Raw genomic sequence first — 14,302 nt, forward strand, 5'->3', positions numbered from 1 at the left:
CTTTTCTCTATATTGTCATAAACTCATTTAAGGCAATTCATCGTCGATCTTTAAGGCAATTCATTGTCAAACTATTTAAGACAATCTTTGCCACTCTAAAGCGAGTCTTTTATTGCCTTAAAATAAATCTGTCATTAAAAGATATGTTTCTATCATTTTTAAGGCCAAACTTCATCACATTAATGTGAATTTTCGTCACTTGTAAAAATATTTTATCCCTCAACCTTTGCTAGCTTTCTGCGTGTATTCAACGGATTTTTGTCTAATTTAGTGGCTTTTTGGCCATTCAGTGACATTTTGCTCATAATTTCTAAGGCAATTACTCACCCTTGAACGATTGTTCGCTATAATTTGTTTGATAATTTAAAAATTAGTTTAACACTAATTTACTACTCTAAAATCATGATATGATATATAACTCAATTTAAAATCTTAAATGCGATATCTCACCTAACATGGCAAAAAAACTCATTAAAATATCGAAAGATAATAACTCGCTTAAATCTTGTAGTATTAAAATCTTTTAATGCAGTTCAAGTTTTGAATGATTAGAGAATTCACATCTAAATATATTATCCAATATCCAATCTAAAAATTTGACTACACTTAACCACTTGATGCATATCGATATAAAAATATATTAATTTTGAGTCTTAGTAACTCAAATTATGTCAATTATCAAAATATCTTATAACTCTTTCAATAAAATAGTAGAATTCTAATCACAATAGCAGGCTATGCATATTAAAATATTATTCTCCTCTATATAGTATTTTGTATTTTGTCTTATATAAAATTTCATATTCAATCTTGAATATAATTCTATCATCTAATAATATCCAAACTTTGTCTAATAAACTATATAAAGAGCTAAACCTCTATGTATAATCAAGTAAATTAATATTATTATAATTAATTTTATATTTTATTAGCAATAATACTGATTTAAGTATCAAAGAAATTATCAAACCAATTCATTTAAAATTTTCTTTTATTTTGTATATTCATATAAAAAAGGTAAGAGTTGCATCAATAATCATATATATATATATATAGTTAACTGATAAAATTAAACTATGATTAGAGGCATAAGAAGCTTTAAGAATGAATTATATGACAAGAAACTCAAATAATCCCCATCATAATCCTTTCCCTTCATATCGGGGATCCTCTTTGAATGGCAAGTTGGTTGAAAGGGCATTGTTCACAAGAATTGGACCCCACAACCACCTCAAAAATTTGTCACATTTTTTATTTTAATTTAATTTGTTTGTAAAAAAGTGCATCCCCAATTTGAAGAGTGAACTACACTCCAAAAAGCTTTCACGAGTCAGTAGAAGACAAACCTCAACCTACTTGTTGTTCCCCGTCCCAAGCTCTCTCTCTCCACTGGCATAGAGAAATCCCTCTGTACCTACGCCTCTTGCTCTTTAAATCAGAGCCTTTTGGGCAAAACCAAGCTTCATCAATTCCAGTTATCTCAGCGATGGCAAATATCAACCATTCATTGAAGTTAGTAGCTTATCATCATCATCGTCATCATCTTCTTGTTTCGTGTTCCATTATTCTTGCCCTTTGCTTCTTCTCTTCTGTTCCAGTCCATGCCCTTAACATTGGTGTTCAAAAAATAGACGCAACAGTCTCTGTGGTTTGTTTTTCTTTCCTTTTCTTTTCTTTTCTCAATTAGCATTTCCTGGAATCATTTCCCCTTTCTTGTTCTTTTGCGGCAGAGTAAAGAATGCAGCAGGAAATGTGAATCTGAGTTCTGTTCAGGTAATTAATTACTTTACCTTTAGGGTTAATTGATTAATTACTTAATTAATTAGAGGTGTAATTAGTGAAAATATTGATTGATTTGTGCAGTGCCTCCATTTCTGAGATATGGCAAGTATTGTGGGCTGCTATACAGTGGATGTCCAGGGGAGAAACCATGTGACGGCCTTGACGCTTGCTGCATGAAGCATGATGCCTGTGTTCAAGCTAAGAACAGTAAAGTTCACTTCCTCCATCTTTAACTTTTCACTTCAAATCTACAGTTTTTTTTTTTTAATATTTACTAAAACCCAACTCTAAAGTTTGATTGATACTGATAACTTCTATGGTCTTTTTTTTTTTTTCAAGAAAGTATATATTTAATTTAATTAATGATCTTAAAAATTTTAATAATCTATTTTTTCAATTAAAAATTTTAATAATCTATCTCTTAGAATATGAACCTAGTTTTTACATGTAGATCGGAAAGAAAAAAAACTCTAATTTATGAGATTTGGTATTTCAGTTGTTAGGAACTTATAGTGTGCAAAACCTTGTAATTTTGAAAACTATTAGAAAAACCAAATTAAAAATAGAATAGGAAAAAACAATGTAGAAGAACAAAAAATAGAGAATTTACAAACACCATTATGTATAAATTTATCATCATCTTTTATTTTTTTAATGTTAACAACTAAACACTGAAAAATTAGTTAATGGTAAAAAAAATTACAATAAAAAGTTATTTTTACAAATCTTTCATAAGTTTAGAAATAATAATATTTTTTTTAGGACATAATAATATGTGAGACACTGACAGCTACAAAACAGAGTTGGGTAGGAATATGAGAGAGATTTGGATGGATTATGTGTGTGGAAATGATAATTTTATTTTATTGAAGTAATTCATATAATTTACATGCGTGTTAAAGGGGGAAAAAAAAATTGATTATTAAATTGATGTTGGTGCAGATGACTATCTAAGCCAAGAATGCAGCCAAAACTTCATCAACTGCATGACAAATTTCAGGAACTCAGGAGGGCATAGCTTCAAAGGAAACAAATGCCAAGTTGATGAGGTTATTGATGTCATTTCTGTAGTCATGGAAGCTGCTTTGCTTGCTGGAAGATACCTTCACAAACCATGATTTTCAAAATTGAACCTACTCAATTCCAATCAAATATTCCAATTCTCAAACAATTTTTAGGGAAATTTAAGTTTCTCTTCACAATTTTTTTTTTTCATCTTCACTGCCTGAATCTGGGTTAACTAATGATATGTTATTTTTCATACATTCATCTGCTTGTTTAAATTTATAATTGTTCTTCAATTAATGATCTCCTTTAGTTAAGGTAATGGTTTCTCTCTCTCTTGTTGTTATGAATTAAACTATTTTCATATAGAAATCCAGGGGAAAAAAATTTGCATCACAATTTAATAATATTTTGAGTTTAAAGTGAAAAAGCCTTTTACTTTAGCTATTTTAATTTTTCTATTAAAATTAAAAATATAAAATATGACTAAAATCAGTTCTAAAATAATTCCAGACAACTGACAAGTAGTTTTGATGGTGCAATATTATGAAAATGAAACTCATATAGTACTTTCAACAAACACCTCGTTTACATTTAGATAATGCAATTTTAGAACTCCTATTTTGAAAGTTAAAACAGAAGCAGAGTTTGATTGTGATTCCGGTCTCGGAATACCTAACATGATTAGGAGGAGCATGGGCCATCAAATAATGATAGTCCAGTAATCAGAGCTAATTAGAAATATGATTGAAGGACTTGGTGAAGTTACCCAGACGAGTTAACAGTTCACACAACATAAGGGTTTGTTTGATTTAGCTGTTTGATTTCCGTGCACCAGTGTGCTAAAGCATGTGCAAGAGTGTTACCTTCCCGACACAAAACAATCCGCAACTAATAATAAATCAATACAAGTCTTATTATCGGATTGTGCAATCAACTGGTTAAAGCTAAGATCAGATGCTAATTTTAATCCAAAAGCCATAGCCTTAACTTCAGAAATAGTCGGAACCCAAGCCCCTTCCACACATGTTGAAGCACAAGCAAGCCATAACACATGTTGAGAATTCCAAGAGGAGAAAGAAGCCATCGGCAAGGAGATTGAGAATCCCAAGAGCAGGAAGAAGCCGTCGGCAAGGAGATTGAGGAACTGATCAGTAACATCCACAATTTGAGGGCGTGAATGAACCACTTGAAATGTCGTAAGCATCTCTTTGGATTTTGTCCAAACATCTCATCCATTCAACGCTTTCCCTTGAAACAATAATTTATTATGGGCCTCTCATATTTGATAACAGGCACAGACTATGATTTCTAGACCTTCTAGACCTTTTCTCTCAAAATTCCATCCACCATATAATATCCGTTTAAAGATTAGTTTAATCAAACCTCCCATAACAAAGAAAAATCACGGCATAGATGGACCCGACTCTAGTAAAAAACACAACACGAGTGTAAAGGAATAGATGGAAGCCGCTAATGCAAAGTAGATCGTGTTAGGAGAATTTTAAGCACCACCTGCCACAGAAATTGAAGAACTTTTAAAGGAATAACCAATTTTCATAATTTGGTTGCAATAAATAACTAATAAATGTATATATCAATTTATTATATAATATATATAATAGTTAAAAATAAATTTTTAAAATATAATTATTCTTATGCATATACATAATTGTCATAATATAATAATAAATATTATAAGATTAAAAAAATATTATAACTAGTTTAATTATTATCTATTTCATTTTTAATTTATTTATTATGTCTTGTAATTTTAAATAATTTATTAATGTGAATTTATTTAAAAAATTATAATTAATAATTTTTTAAAAAGTAATATGGTATAAAAAATAAAATCAAAACACCCATTAACTGATCAGAAATGACTCTAATTGTAGAGCTGATTTGAAATGCAGTTGATAAGATTTATATCAACTGCCTATCAGCTATTAATTATTTTTGTTAAAATTTACCAAACACTTAATTTAAGTGTTTAGAATGGTTGAATGTCTATCAGCTATCAATTATATCTAGCAGCTAAACTTAACGCTCCTAAGAGTTTTTCTTTCGTTAACTATGAGTGGAGGGGTTTCTCACAAATATGGAGCGGCATCGTGATAACTAAGTGACAACACTACCTGCCCTTTATGCATACAGGAGGTTGAATTTATTAAACATGCGTTGCAAGTCTGTTCCTATGCTACTGTGAGTTGGAGGTGATTGGAGTTTCTTTTATAATCACACTCTATATGTTGAAGATTGGATCACAATGAATTTGAGTATTGACAAGCATGTCCGTGAGGGAGTCAGTTGGAGACTCTTCTTGGAAATACTTGATGGTTAATCTGAAACCAAAGGAATGATTTCATTTTCAAGCAACAAGATATAAACTCTACCCGTCTATGTCATAAAATAGAATCACTAGTCTCAACTTCCAATGTTGAAACAAGAGAGTAACTATTTGCAACACTTCTGTAGTAAATCAGGACCAACATCTAGGGTGATAGACCATATTCTCCAGCTTCAAACCTTGCTTATGGTGGTGGACTGATACGGGACAACTGTGGTAATTGGATTTGTGCCTTTGTGGTTAATCTAGGCAAGTGTACTAGCATCATGCCCGAACTCTAGGCGGTATATCGAGACCTCTCGTGATTGCAAGACCTTGGTGTGGTCTCTGCCACTGTGGATTGCGATAGTAGTGAGGTGGTGGACCTCATCAATAATATGGGTACTAGTCAGAATATTTCTTAGATGATTGTGAGGGATATATGCAAGATGTTTTATGAAACCACAATTTTTAGGTCAGTCACATTTTGAGGGAGGCCAATAAAACTGCTGATTGTCTTGCTGACCATGCTAAGTTATTCCGTCTCGGAACCCATATAATTTGTACAGTGCCAAAAGAGCTGGAAGATATCATGAACGACGATCTGAGCTTTGTTACTTAGTTTGGTCTCTTTTTAGTATTGTCTCTTTGTCAAAAAAAAAAAAAAAAATATCCAGAAGAGGAGACTAGGGTAGAGATCCTGTGAGAGCTTTGTTAATAAAAAGCAAATTCTATTAGAAGTGAGATATGACCCGGATCTGACCTATTTATGCCTTATCTTCAAAATGTCCCGTTAATCCGACCTGAATCTAACATATTCATGATCTGTCGACCTATCTGGTATCTTGACGATCTGTAGACCTGTACAGACCTATCTAGTGTCTTGTATGATCTGCCGATTCGCCGACCTATTTGGTGTCTTGCACGAACATACGACCTGTACAAACCTGTTTGCCGACATGTACAGGCCTGTCTAGTGTATTGTCAACCTGTCATTTCCAATGTGGTTTGAGGCATGTTTTGTGCTATCTTTTCTTTTCTTCTTTGTTTTATAGGAAGTTTAGTCTGTATATCATAGAAGAACTGTATAGGAAGTTTTGTATTCTTTAGTTTTCCTAAACAGGAATAAACCGGATGTATATATTGTCATTTTCCTATCAATGAAAGTCTAACTTTCATTCTCAAATTGCGCATATCTTTTTACATGGTATCACAGCCATGGAGGCTGGAAAGGAACACAGAAAAAGTTCATAAATAAAGAAAAACTCTTCCAATTCTTATATACTAAATTTCAATGACAACTCGAGCAATTTAATCACCCAAGTGCAGTTGAAATGAGAGAACTACGAAGAATGAACAAGAGTCATGTGGACTGCTCTGAGAGCCAAAAAGAAATATAACTTTATCGATGGATCCATCAAACAACCAGAGGACAATGTACAAGATCTAGAAGATTGGTGGACAGTTAACTCCATGTTGGTCTCCTGGTATTTAATACCATTGAACCAATAATTCAATCGACTATCTCCCATGCAGAAAGGGTATAGGATCTGTGGGATGATATTAAGTCGAGGTTCTTGATGAGTTCCAAAACTCACCACTTTTTTTATATTAAATTCTATGATTTTGCTATGATCTTGATGAAAACAATTGATTTTTACTTGGAATTCGATTTTGGACAGGTTTTTGAATAAAAATTGAGAAAAGAAATAAAAAGAGACTAAATTAGAAGATTTTCTGACAGGAGGGTACAACCTTGCCCAAGGCTATAGTCCAAGGCGACGAACAGACTCCAGAATTCAAATTTGCCAATTGTAATTTCGATTTTTCCAACTGTACAAAGCCCAGATCAGTTTTAGATAGAAGCATTACAATCAGATTAGGATTGGGATAAGAGTTATCATAGGAGTAATAAATTTTCTTTTAAATTGTGAATATATTTTTTTTGTTGGAGAAAAAACTATATAAAAGCTGTCCTAGAATTAACCTAGGTATCTCATAGATTTTTCTCTTCTCCTCCTCTCTCATATTTAGCCCCCTTTTAGTCGACCTCTTCTTCTTCTCCTTCTTTATTTCTCATAGATTTTATTATGCCCCTTCGAGGCTAAAAACTTCTTTTCAGTTGAATGTTAATCAAATTGAGATTTATTCAAAGTTGTGAGATTATATTATTAACTTCTCTTCATCTTATTTCTATTTTCAATTCATTTCTGTTTTTGAGAAACATCACCTCCATTGTTATCCTCTTAGGAATTCAAGAGGCCTATTGAATCTCCTAGGAAGACAACATATTGCTAATTAACCCGTGTAATTATTTAATTAGGTTAATAACAAGCAACATTTAACATCTTCATTTATGTTAAGTAATTAATTGATTTGATTTAAATAATTCACTTGTTATTATTAATCAAGTTTGAATTCTTCTCTCTTAAAGCAGTTAACTAATTAAATTTACACACTTGATGGGGTTATTAGTTAACTAGGAATTAATTTAAGCGCGAAGTAGATTAATTTAATCATAAAGAAGAACTAGTGGGATTCGTTTGTTTGAACACTATAACTAAACAATAGATAATAAAATGAACTATCTTTTTAATCAATGATCAACTGCAAACCTCTCAATTAGATTACTTTCAACTGAATTTTAATTTAATTATTTGTTTCACCATCTTAATTGTATTGTTTCTCTTCTTTAAGTTTTCTTTTTAAAATCAATTTCTCCAACAACGATTTCCTTCTCTCTTTTTGTTTTAAACTGTTCTTCTTATTCTACTAGTCATCTAATTTAAATAAAGTTAACGTCTTTGTAGGATCGATACTCATTTGCCCTATCTACAAATTCTTTTAAATCAAGGAAAGGGAAATAAGTTTTAACTTGACGGATTCGATACCCGTCAGCTCTCAATTGGTAACGGACCACGAATGCAGCAGTTAAGATCTGACCTAGCAAACTATAGGCAGGATGGTCAATCCATTATTTTCTATTTCGGCAAACTCAAAACCATCGACAAACTCAAAACCTACTGCAGAGCCAGCTGTCCGATCATCTCCCTCAATTCTGCAAAAAATGTCTCAATTGCAGCAAGTCGCGCCTATTGATTGTCTGCCATGGTCGAAATTTGCTCTGATACCAATCTGATAAAGGCCTATTTGGACTACGTCAAAAGTTTTAACCAATATCGCTTGGCTAAAATGATATAAGAGAAAGATAGGTTAGAAGCTGAAAAACCTTATTGAAATTCTTTAAAGATTGAAAAGTGCCTCTCTAATAGTCAAGGAAGGTTATTTATAATAGAGAAAAAACCATAATATGCAAAACTATAAAAATATCCAAAAAAATAATTAAAATGCAAAATTGATCCCCTAAACGATGAAATTTTCATATCGAACTTTGTGACACGCCTACTTCCCTAGTCACACTTTTGAAAATTATGCATCTCAAAATTTCCCTTTCGAAAGGCTATCGTAGGTCTTCATCGGACGTCGGCAGCAAAAGTTAGGCTCGGTCCAAGTCTGCCGTAAAGTTCAAGGCTAGTTGCTCCGTATCACAAGGTTATGTGATGTTGAAAATTTTCATGCCCCTTGTGCTCACATCTATATTTAAGACCCATCTTCTTAAGAAATCGATCTAATTATTATTGGCTCATAGCATTGGTGAGTGGACTAGCCACAGTTTTAGTAGAAGCAAATTTTTGTAAGGCTACATCACCTTTTAAAACTATCTCTTTGATAATCAATTTATATGTTTGGATTTCTTATGAGATTTCGGTTCCTTTGCCTGAGTTATGGAGCAATGGACAAAACCACACGTAGTTTAGTGATAAACTTTTTAATATCAACAATTTCATTTATAGCATTGGATGTATCAGGATTTTCAACCTCTGTAATAGAGTTTATTGTAGTTGTCTACTTGGAACTTTCTAGTTAATAACTCCTCCATTAAAAGTGAATGCAAAACCAAAAATAAATTTTCTATCATCAACATCTAACTCGAGGTTAAAATTAGTAAAACCTTTAATTTATAAGTAGGTGAAAACTAAATCTTTAGTCCTTAAGTACTTAAAAGATAGTTTTGACTGCACCCTAGTGCTCCATACTTGGACTAAATTATGCTACTCACACTAATAACGAATGTGATATCTGGTTTTGTATACAACATAATATATATTAAACTTTCAATGCAGAAGCATATAGAATCCTAATTATTTTCTCTATTTGCTCTTGTGATTTGAGAGACATTTTCTTAGAAAGCTATGTTTTGAAACCCGGTAAGGTCATTGAACTCGTGAATACAAATGATTAAAAGCGTAAAGTTCACTAGAGGTTAAATTGGGGTTTTAGCAGTATATTATTAAATAAATATTATATAGTATTACTAATAATATTTTTTATTAGAGTTAATGCTTTTTTACATTTTATAATAATTATTAAAATAAATTTAGTTAGAGTTTAAGATCTAAATATTTTTGGAAATAATTAAAATTTTTAAATAATAATTTTCAATTATATATGCCACGACTCAGTCCTAAAAGCTACACAGATATTAGAACTTTAGTCGAAATGAAGTTTTCAAAGCCTATAATAAGCCTATTGTTCCTTAAATACAATGTTTACCCCAAAATACTATAAGCATTATACAATAATATAATCCTAAATATTTGCTAAAATTTCGATAGGATTTCCTCAGTAACTGGACCTAACCATCTACAAGGCAAAAACAACACAATGGTCTTGGGCCCGCAACTAATATCAAGATGCTTATTTGGGGCCTATAAAAATCTAATCTTATGCTCAGAAGTACAATTTAAACGAGCTTTTTTTCAAATCATACCTAAATGAAATTAATTTTTTCAAATCATGCAGGATCCGAAAATATTTTCGGATCCTGTGTGTCAAACCTGAGTGTTCGGCAGTCATACTGCCGAACACTCTTGTTCGACACCAATGGTGTCGAACAGAGCCTTTGTTCGACACCATTGGTGTCGAACGACCACGTGGAGCTGGTGTTCGACACCAATGGTGTCGAACAGACACGCGGCACCGTTGTTCGACACCAATGATGTCGAACAACGGCTTCTCCGCCACAGGAGCAGTTCCCGTGGCGCACTAGGCGTGTTCGGCATCATTGATGTCGAACACGCCTGACATGTTCTGCACGAACCTGGCCACACGTCCCACCTTCTCAACGGCTACATCCGCAGATTCATGGCCCCTTCTCAACGGCTACTTACGCAAATCAACGGCTACTTCCGTAGATTCATGGACCCTTCTCAACGGCTAGCAAATCAACGGCTACTTGCATATTTATTTTTTTTATTTTATTTTATTTCATCTCCTGGCTTCGTCTATAAAATCCCTATCTCCAAATTTCTATTTCCATTATCTCATTACTCTCTCTTTGATCTTACTTCCTTATTATCTCATTACTCTCTCTTCCTTACTCTCTATGTGCTTTTATTCTTGTATTAATTTTATTTTTGAACCCATTTCATCTCCTATTTGATTTCGTAAAATTATCGTATTTAATTATTTTAATTCGAATAGAAAAAAAATTTCGGTAAATTTTAGATTCTATTTATTTTAATTTATAAATTTATTTACTTGTTTAGAAAATTTTATTAGAAAAAATAAATATCTAATATATTATTTTTTTGCAGAAATTGAAGAATTTTATTTTATCGATCGAAAAGACGTAATACAGTGATCTATATTTAAAGGTAAGTACATATTAAATAACAATTTTTATAAATAAATATATCATATGTATTGTATATAATTTTAATTTATTATAATTTTTAATAATAAAAAATTATTTTTTATAAATTATAAAAATATTAAATTTGCATGTTATTTTTTTTAACAGAAAAATAGCTTGTTGCATATTCTTACCTCCTTACTCCCTATTTGCTCTATTCTTATATTAATTTTATTTTTTAATCAATTTCATCTCCTATTTGATCTCATAAAATTATCGTATTTAATTGTTTTTGACTTAATTGAAAAAAAATATCCGTAAATTTTAGATTCTATTCATTTTAATTTTAAATTATTTTTTATTTTTATATAAAATTTTGTTAGTAAAAATGAATTTCTAATATATTCTTTTTTTTTGCAGAAATTGAAGAATTTTATTTCATCGGTCATATTGGGAGAAACATAATACAGTGATCCATATTTAAAGGTAAGTACATACGAAATCATAATTTTTGTAAATAAATATATTATATGTATTGTGTATAATTTTAATTTATTATAATCTTTAATATTAATTTTTTTATATAAATTATAAAAATACTGAATTTGCATGTTATTTTTTTTAACAGAAAAATGGCAGTTCCTGCATATGCGAATATTCGTTGGGATGGAAATATTATAAATAATTCTGATGGATACGATTATGATGGAGGTTTTTCAAAAATTGTTCCAATAGGTAAACAGATAAATTTTAGTCAAATGGTCGGGAAAATTGCTCGTGCAATTGGATTATCGAAGAATAATGAATATATAGAGACGATTAGTTTTAGAAAGCCTACAATTGTGGATGGATCTTTAAAATTTGAATGCATGGATATATGGGGGGAAGATGATATGTGTAGTATGTTTAATTACTTATATCAGATTGGTGGTCTGCCTGGTATAGAAATATATGTTAAGGTACTTCGTTGTGCTGATGCGACGAATGAGGATGTTGATATAGGTCCATCTGGAACTGCTGTAGAATCAAATGCGGAACAATGTGAAGAGCAAAATGTAGTTGATGATTATGAGTTATCTGATAGTCTTGCAGGGCCGTCAAGTAATTTATCTCATACAGTTCAGGATGAGAACGAGGATGATGATGACGATGACGATGATTCATGGATGTCTACTGAGGATGATGATGATGATGATGATGGTCAGGAGGGTAATGTGAGTGAATCTGAATATTACAACACACAATTTAGTAATCCTATTTTGCCTGTTGTTCATCCTCCCCCATACGCAGAAATAGACTTCGATTTGCTGAGGGTTGATCCTTATGACAAGGCAGAAGGTCGTTCCTTTTGGGATCCTTCCAAAGAATTTTCAGTTGGGATGATTTTTTCTTCGAGAGATGCAGTGGCTGCAACTGCAAAAGAATATCATCTAAGACATCATCATCAATTTTGTTATCATGAAACAAGAGAGAAAACTTATTCTATCAAGTGTAAAGACAAAGACAGTGGGTGTCCATGGAGGCTTCGAGCATCAAAGACAGAAGGTTCAGATATATGGAAAATTACGAGATACAGTGGACCACACACATGTACAAATCCTCAGTTGACAAAAAATCACAGCCAATTAGATGAAAATTTCATTTGTTCGTTCATATTTGCATTAATTGAACAGCAGCCCGATATAAAAATTGCTGCACTACAAGCGGAAGTGCGGGATAAATTTGGGTACGAGCCGTCTTATCAGAAGACATGGAAAGCTAAGTAGAAGGCAATTGCAAGGCTTTATGGGGGTTGGGATGAATCATACGGTCGTTTGCGTAGATTCATGACTGCTCTTCATCATTTTAATCCAGAAACAGTATACATGATTGAAGATAATCCACATTGGATAAATGAGAGGTTGAATCCGATGTGTCGTGTGTTTGATCGTATGTTTTGGGCTTTCAAGCAATCGATTGAGGGGTTTAAATATTGCCGACCTGTTGTCTCAATCGATGGGACTTTCCTATATGGAAAATACACCAGGTGTATATTGTGTGCAACCGCACTCGATGGAAATAATCAACTATTTCCATTAGCATTTGCCATTGTTGATAAGGAAGACGGTGATAATTGGTCGTGGTTTTTGGATTGTTTGAGGATCTTTGTGACCAATCGAGAAGATTTGTGTGTAATTTCAGATCGTCATGCTGGAATTCTTAAGGCAATGCAGAAAGATTGGTGGCAACCTCCAGCTGGTCATCACCGTTACTGCATAAGACATGTTCTGAGTAATTACAATAAAACATTCAAGAATGCAGTAATAAAGGAAGCGTTGCGCAAGGCAGGTATGAGTAATTCTGTTATACACAAATAACTTTATTTTAATTATTTAGTGTCATTTTTGAGTTATGCTAATTTTACCTTGATTTACTTGTCATTTATATCAGCAAATGAAAACCAGAAAAGAAAGTTTTACGAGGCAATGAATAATATTCGGGAGGTGCACCCTGAATCATATGATTGGGCAATGAAGATTAATTTAGAGAAATGGACGAGATCACACGATGGTGGACAAAGGTATGGCGTAATGACAACAAACATGGCTGAATCTCTGAATGGCATGATGAAAGGATTTAGGGCGTTGCCTATAACGGCAATGGTTGAAAAAATATTTTTCCAGTGTGTTCATTACTTTGATACGCGGAGGACAACTTTTTTGGATCAACAAATGAAGGGCTATATTTTCAGTCAATTTTGCAGTGAAACTCTGCGTGCTAATGCAATAAAGGCGAATGGACACAGGGTTAGACGATTTAACAGTCAGACCATGGTTTGCGAAATAATTACTGCAAATGGTCGGCAAAAGCAAGTGGTCAAACTCATGGATCAAACATGCACATGTGGCAAATTTCAGGAGATAAGAATACCTTGTTCTCATGCTATTGCTGCATGCATGTCACATTCAATTGACTACGAACAATTTGTATCTGACTACTATAAATTGGATCGTACAATCCAGTGTTATGCGTACACGTTTCATCCTCTTGGACATCCTGACTATTGGCCTGCAGCAGATGGACTTCCTCTCGTGCCTGACATTTGTAGAACAAGAAAGAAAGGACGACCGAGATCTTCTAGAATACGTAATGAAATGGACTGGAGGTCTAGCCAAATAAAAGAAACGTCCAGAGTTCATTGTTCCGTATGTGGAAGGGTGGGCCACAATAAAAAAACTTGTATGGGTGGGGAATCTAGTAGATAAATATGCTTCATTTCATTTACTATAAATGTAAAAGTGTAGTGCAAAAAATAATGTTTAATTATGTAGTTTTTTTTAATAATTGATTTATTTTTATAAAATAAGTATTAATTATGGAATGATAACACAAATAACAATTATGTGTAATAATTGAAAATATTTAAATTATTCTTTACAAAATAAGAAGTAATTGTTTTATAACTCAGTATATATTTATTTATTACTTATTGATTGATTTTAAATAATTAT

General features: G+C 32.3%; 3 protein-coding genes across 3 annotated transcripts; all 3 read left to right on the plus strand.

Annotated features, from left to right (window-relative positions):
- Positions 1 to 1,347: 1,347 nt before the first annotated feature.
- Positions 1,348 to 3,083, plus strand: LOC110610708 (phospholipase A2-alpha). Its single transcript, XM_021750753.2, has 4 exons — positions 1,348 to 1,648; positions 1,731 to 1,773; positions 1,864 to 1,989; positions 2,725 to 3,083. Exons 1-4 carry the CDS (start codon positions 1,487 to 1,489, stop codon positions 2,898 to 2,900), a joined length of 507 nt encoding a protein of 168 aa, XP_021606445.1. The 5' UTR covers positions 1,348 to 1,486; the 3' UTR covers positions 2,901 to 3,083.
- Positions 3,084 to 11,443: 8,360 nt separating this feature from the next.
- LOC110611519 lies at positions 11,444 to 12,577 on the plus strand. Its single transcript, XM_043955052.1, has one exon. The coding sequence runs from the start codon at positions 11,444 to 11,446 to the stop codon at positions 12,575 to 12,577; it is 1,134 nt and encodes a 377-aa protein (XP_043810987.1).
- Positions 12,578 to 12,637: 60 nt separating this feature from the next.
- Positions 12,638 to 14,056, plus strand: LOC110607921. The gene is made up of 2 exons (XM_021747085.2): positions 12,638 to 13,139; positions 13,242 to 14,056. Exons 1-2 carry the CDS (start codon positions 12,638 to 12,640, stop codon positions 14,054 to 14,056), a joined length of 1,317 nt encoding a protein of 438 aa, XP_021602777.2.
- Positions 14,057 to 14,302: the final 246 nt, after the last annotated feature.

This window comes from Manihot esculenta, chromosome 3 (genome assembly GCF_001659605.2).
Source record: "Manihot esculenta cultivar AM560-2 chromosome 3, M.esculenta_v8, whole genome shotgun sequence".
NCBI classification, from domain to species: domain Eukaryota; kingdom Viridiplantae; phylum Streptophyta; class Magnoliopsida; order Malpighiales; family Euphorbiaceae; genus Manihot; species Manihot esculenta.

Bases quoted from the DNA above. Each gene is read 5' to 3' on its own strand.
- LOC110610708 (XM_021750753.2), top strand. From the start codon at position 1,487: ATGGCAAATATCAACCATTCATTGAAGTTAGTAGCTTATCATCATCAT. The intron at 1,649-1,730 runs GTTTGTTTTTCT...CTTTTGCGGCAG, and splicing joins TAGACGCAACAGTCTCTGTG to AGTAAAGAATGCAGCAGGAA. The intron at 1,990-2,724 runs GTAAAGTTCACT...ATGTTGGTGCAG, and splicing joins CTGTGTTCAAGCTAAGAACA to ATGACTATCTAAGCCAAGAA.
- LOC110611519 (XM_043955052.1), top strand. From the start codon at position 11,444: ATGGCAGTTCCTGCATATGCGAATATTCGTTGGGATGGAAATATTATA.
- LOC110607921 (XM_021747085.2), top strand. From the start codon at position 12,638: ATGACTGCTCTTCATCATTTTAATCCAGAAACAGTATACATGATTGAA. The intron at 13,140-13,241 runs GTATGAGTAATT...CATTTATATCAG, and splicing joins GGAAGCGTTGCGCAAGGCAG to CAAATGAAAACCAGAAAAGA.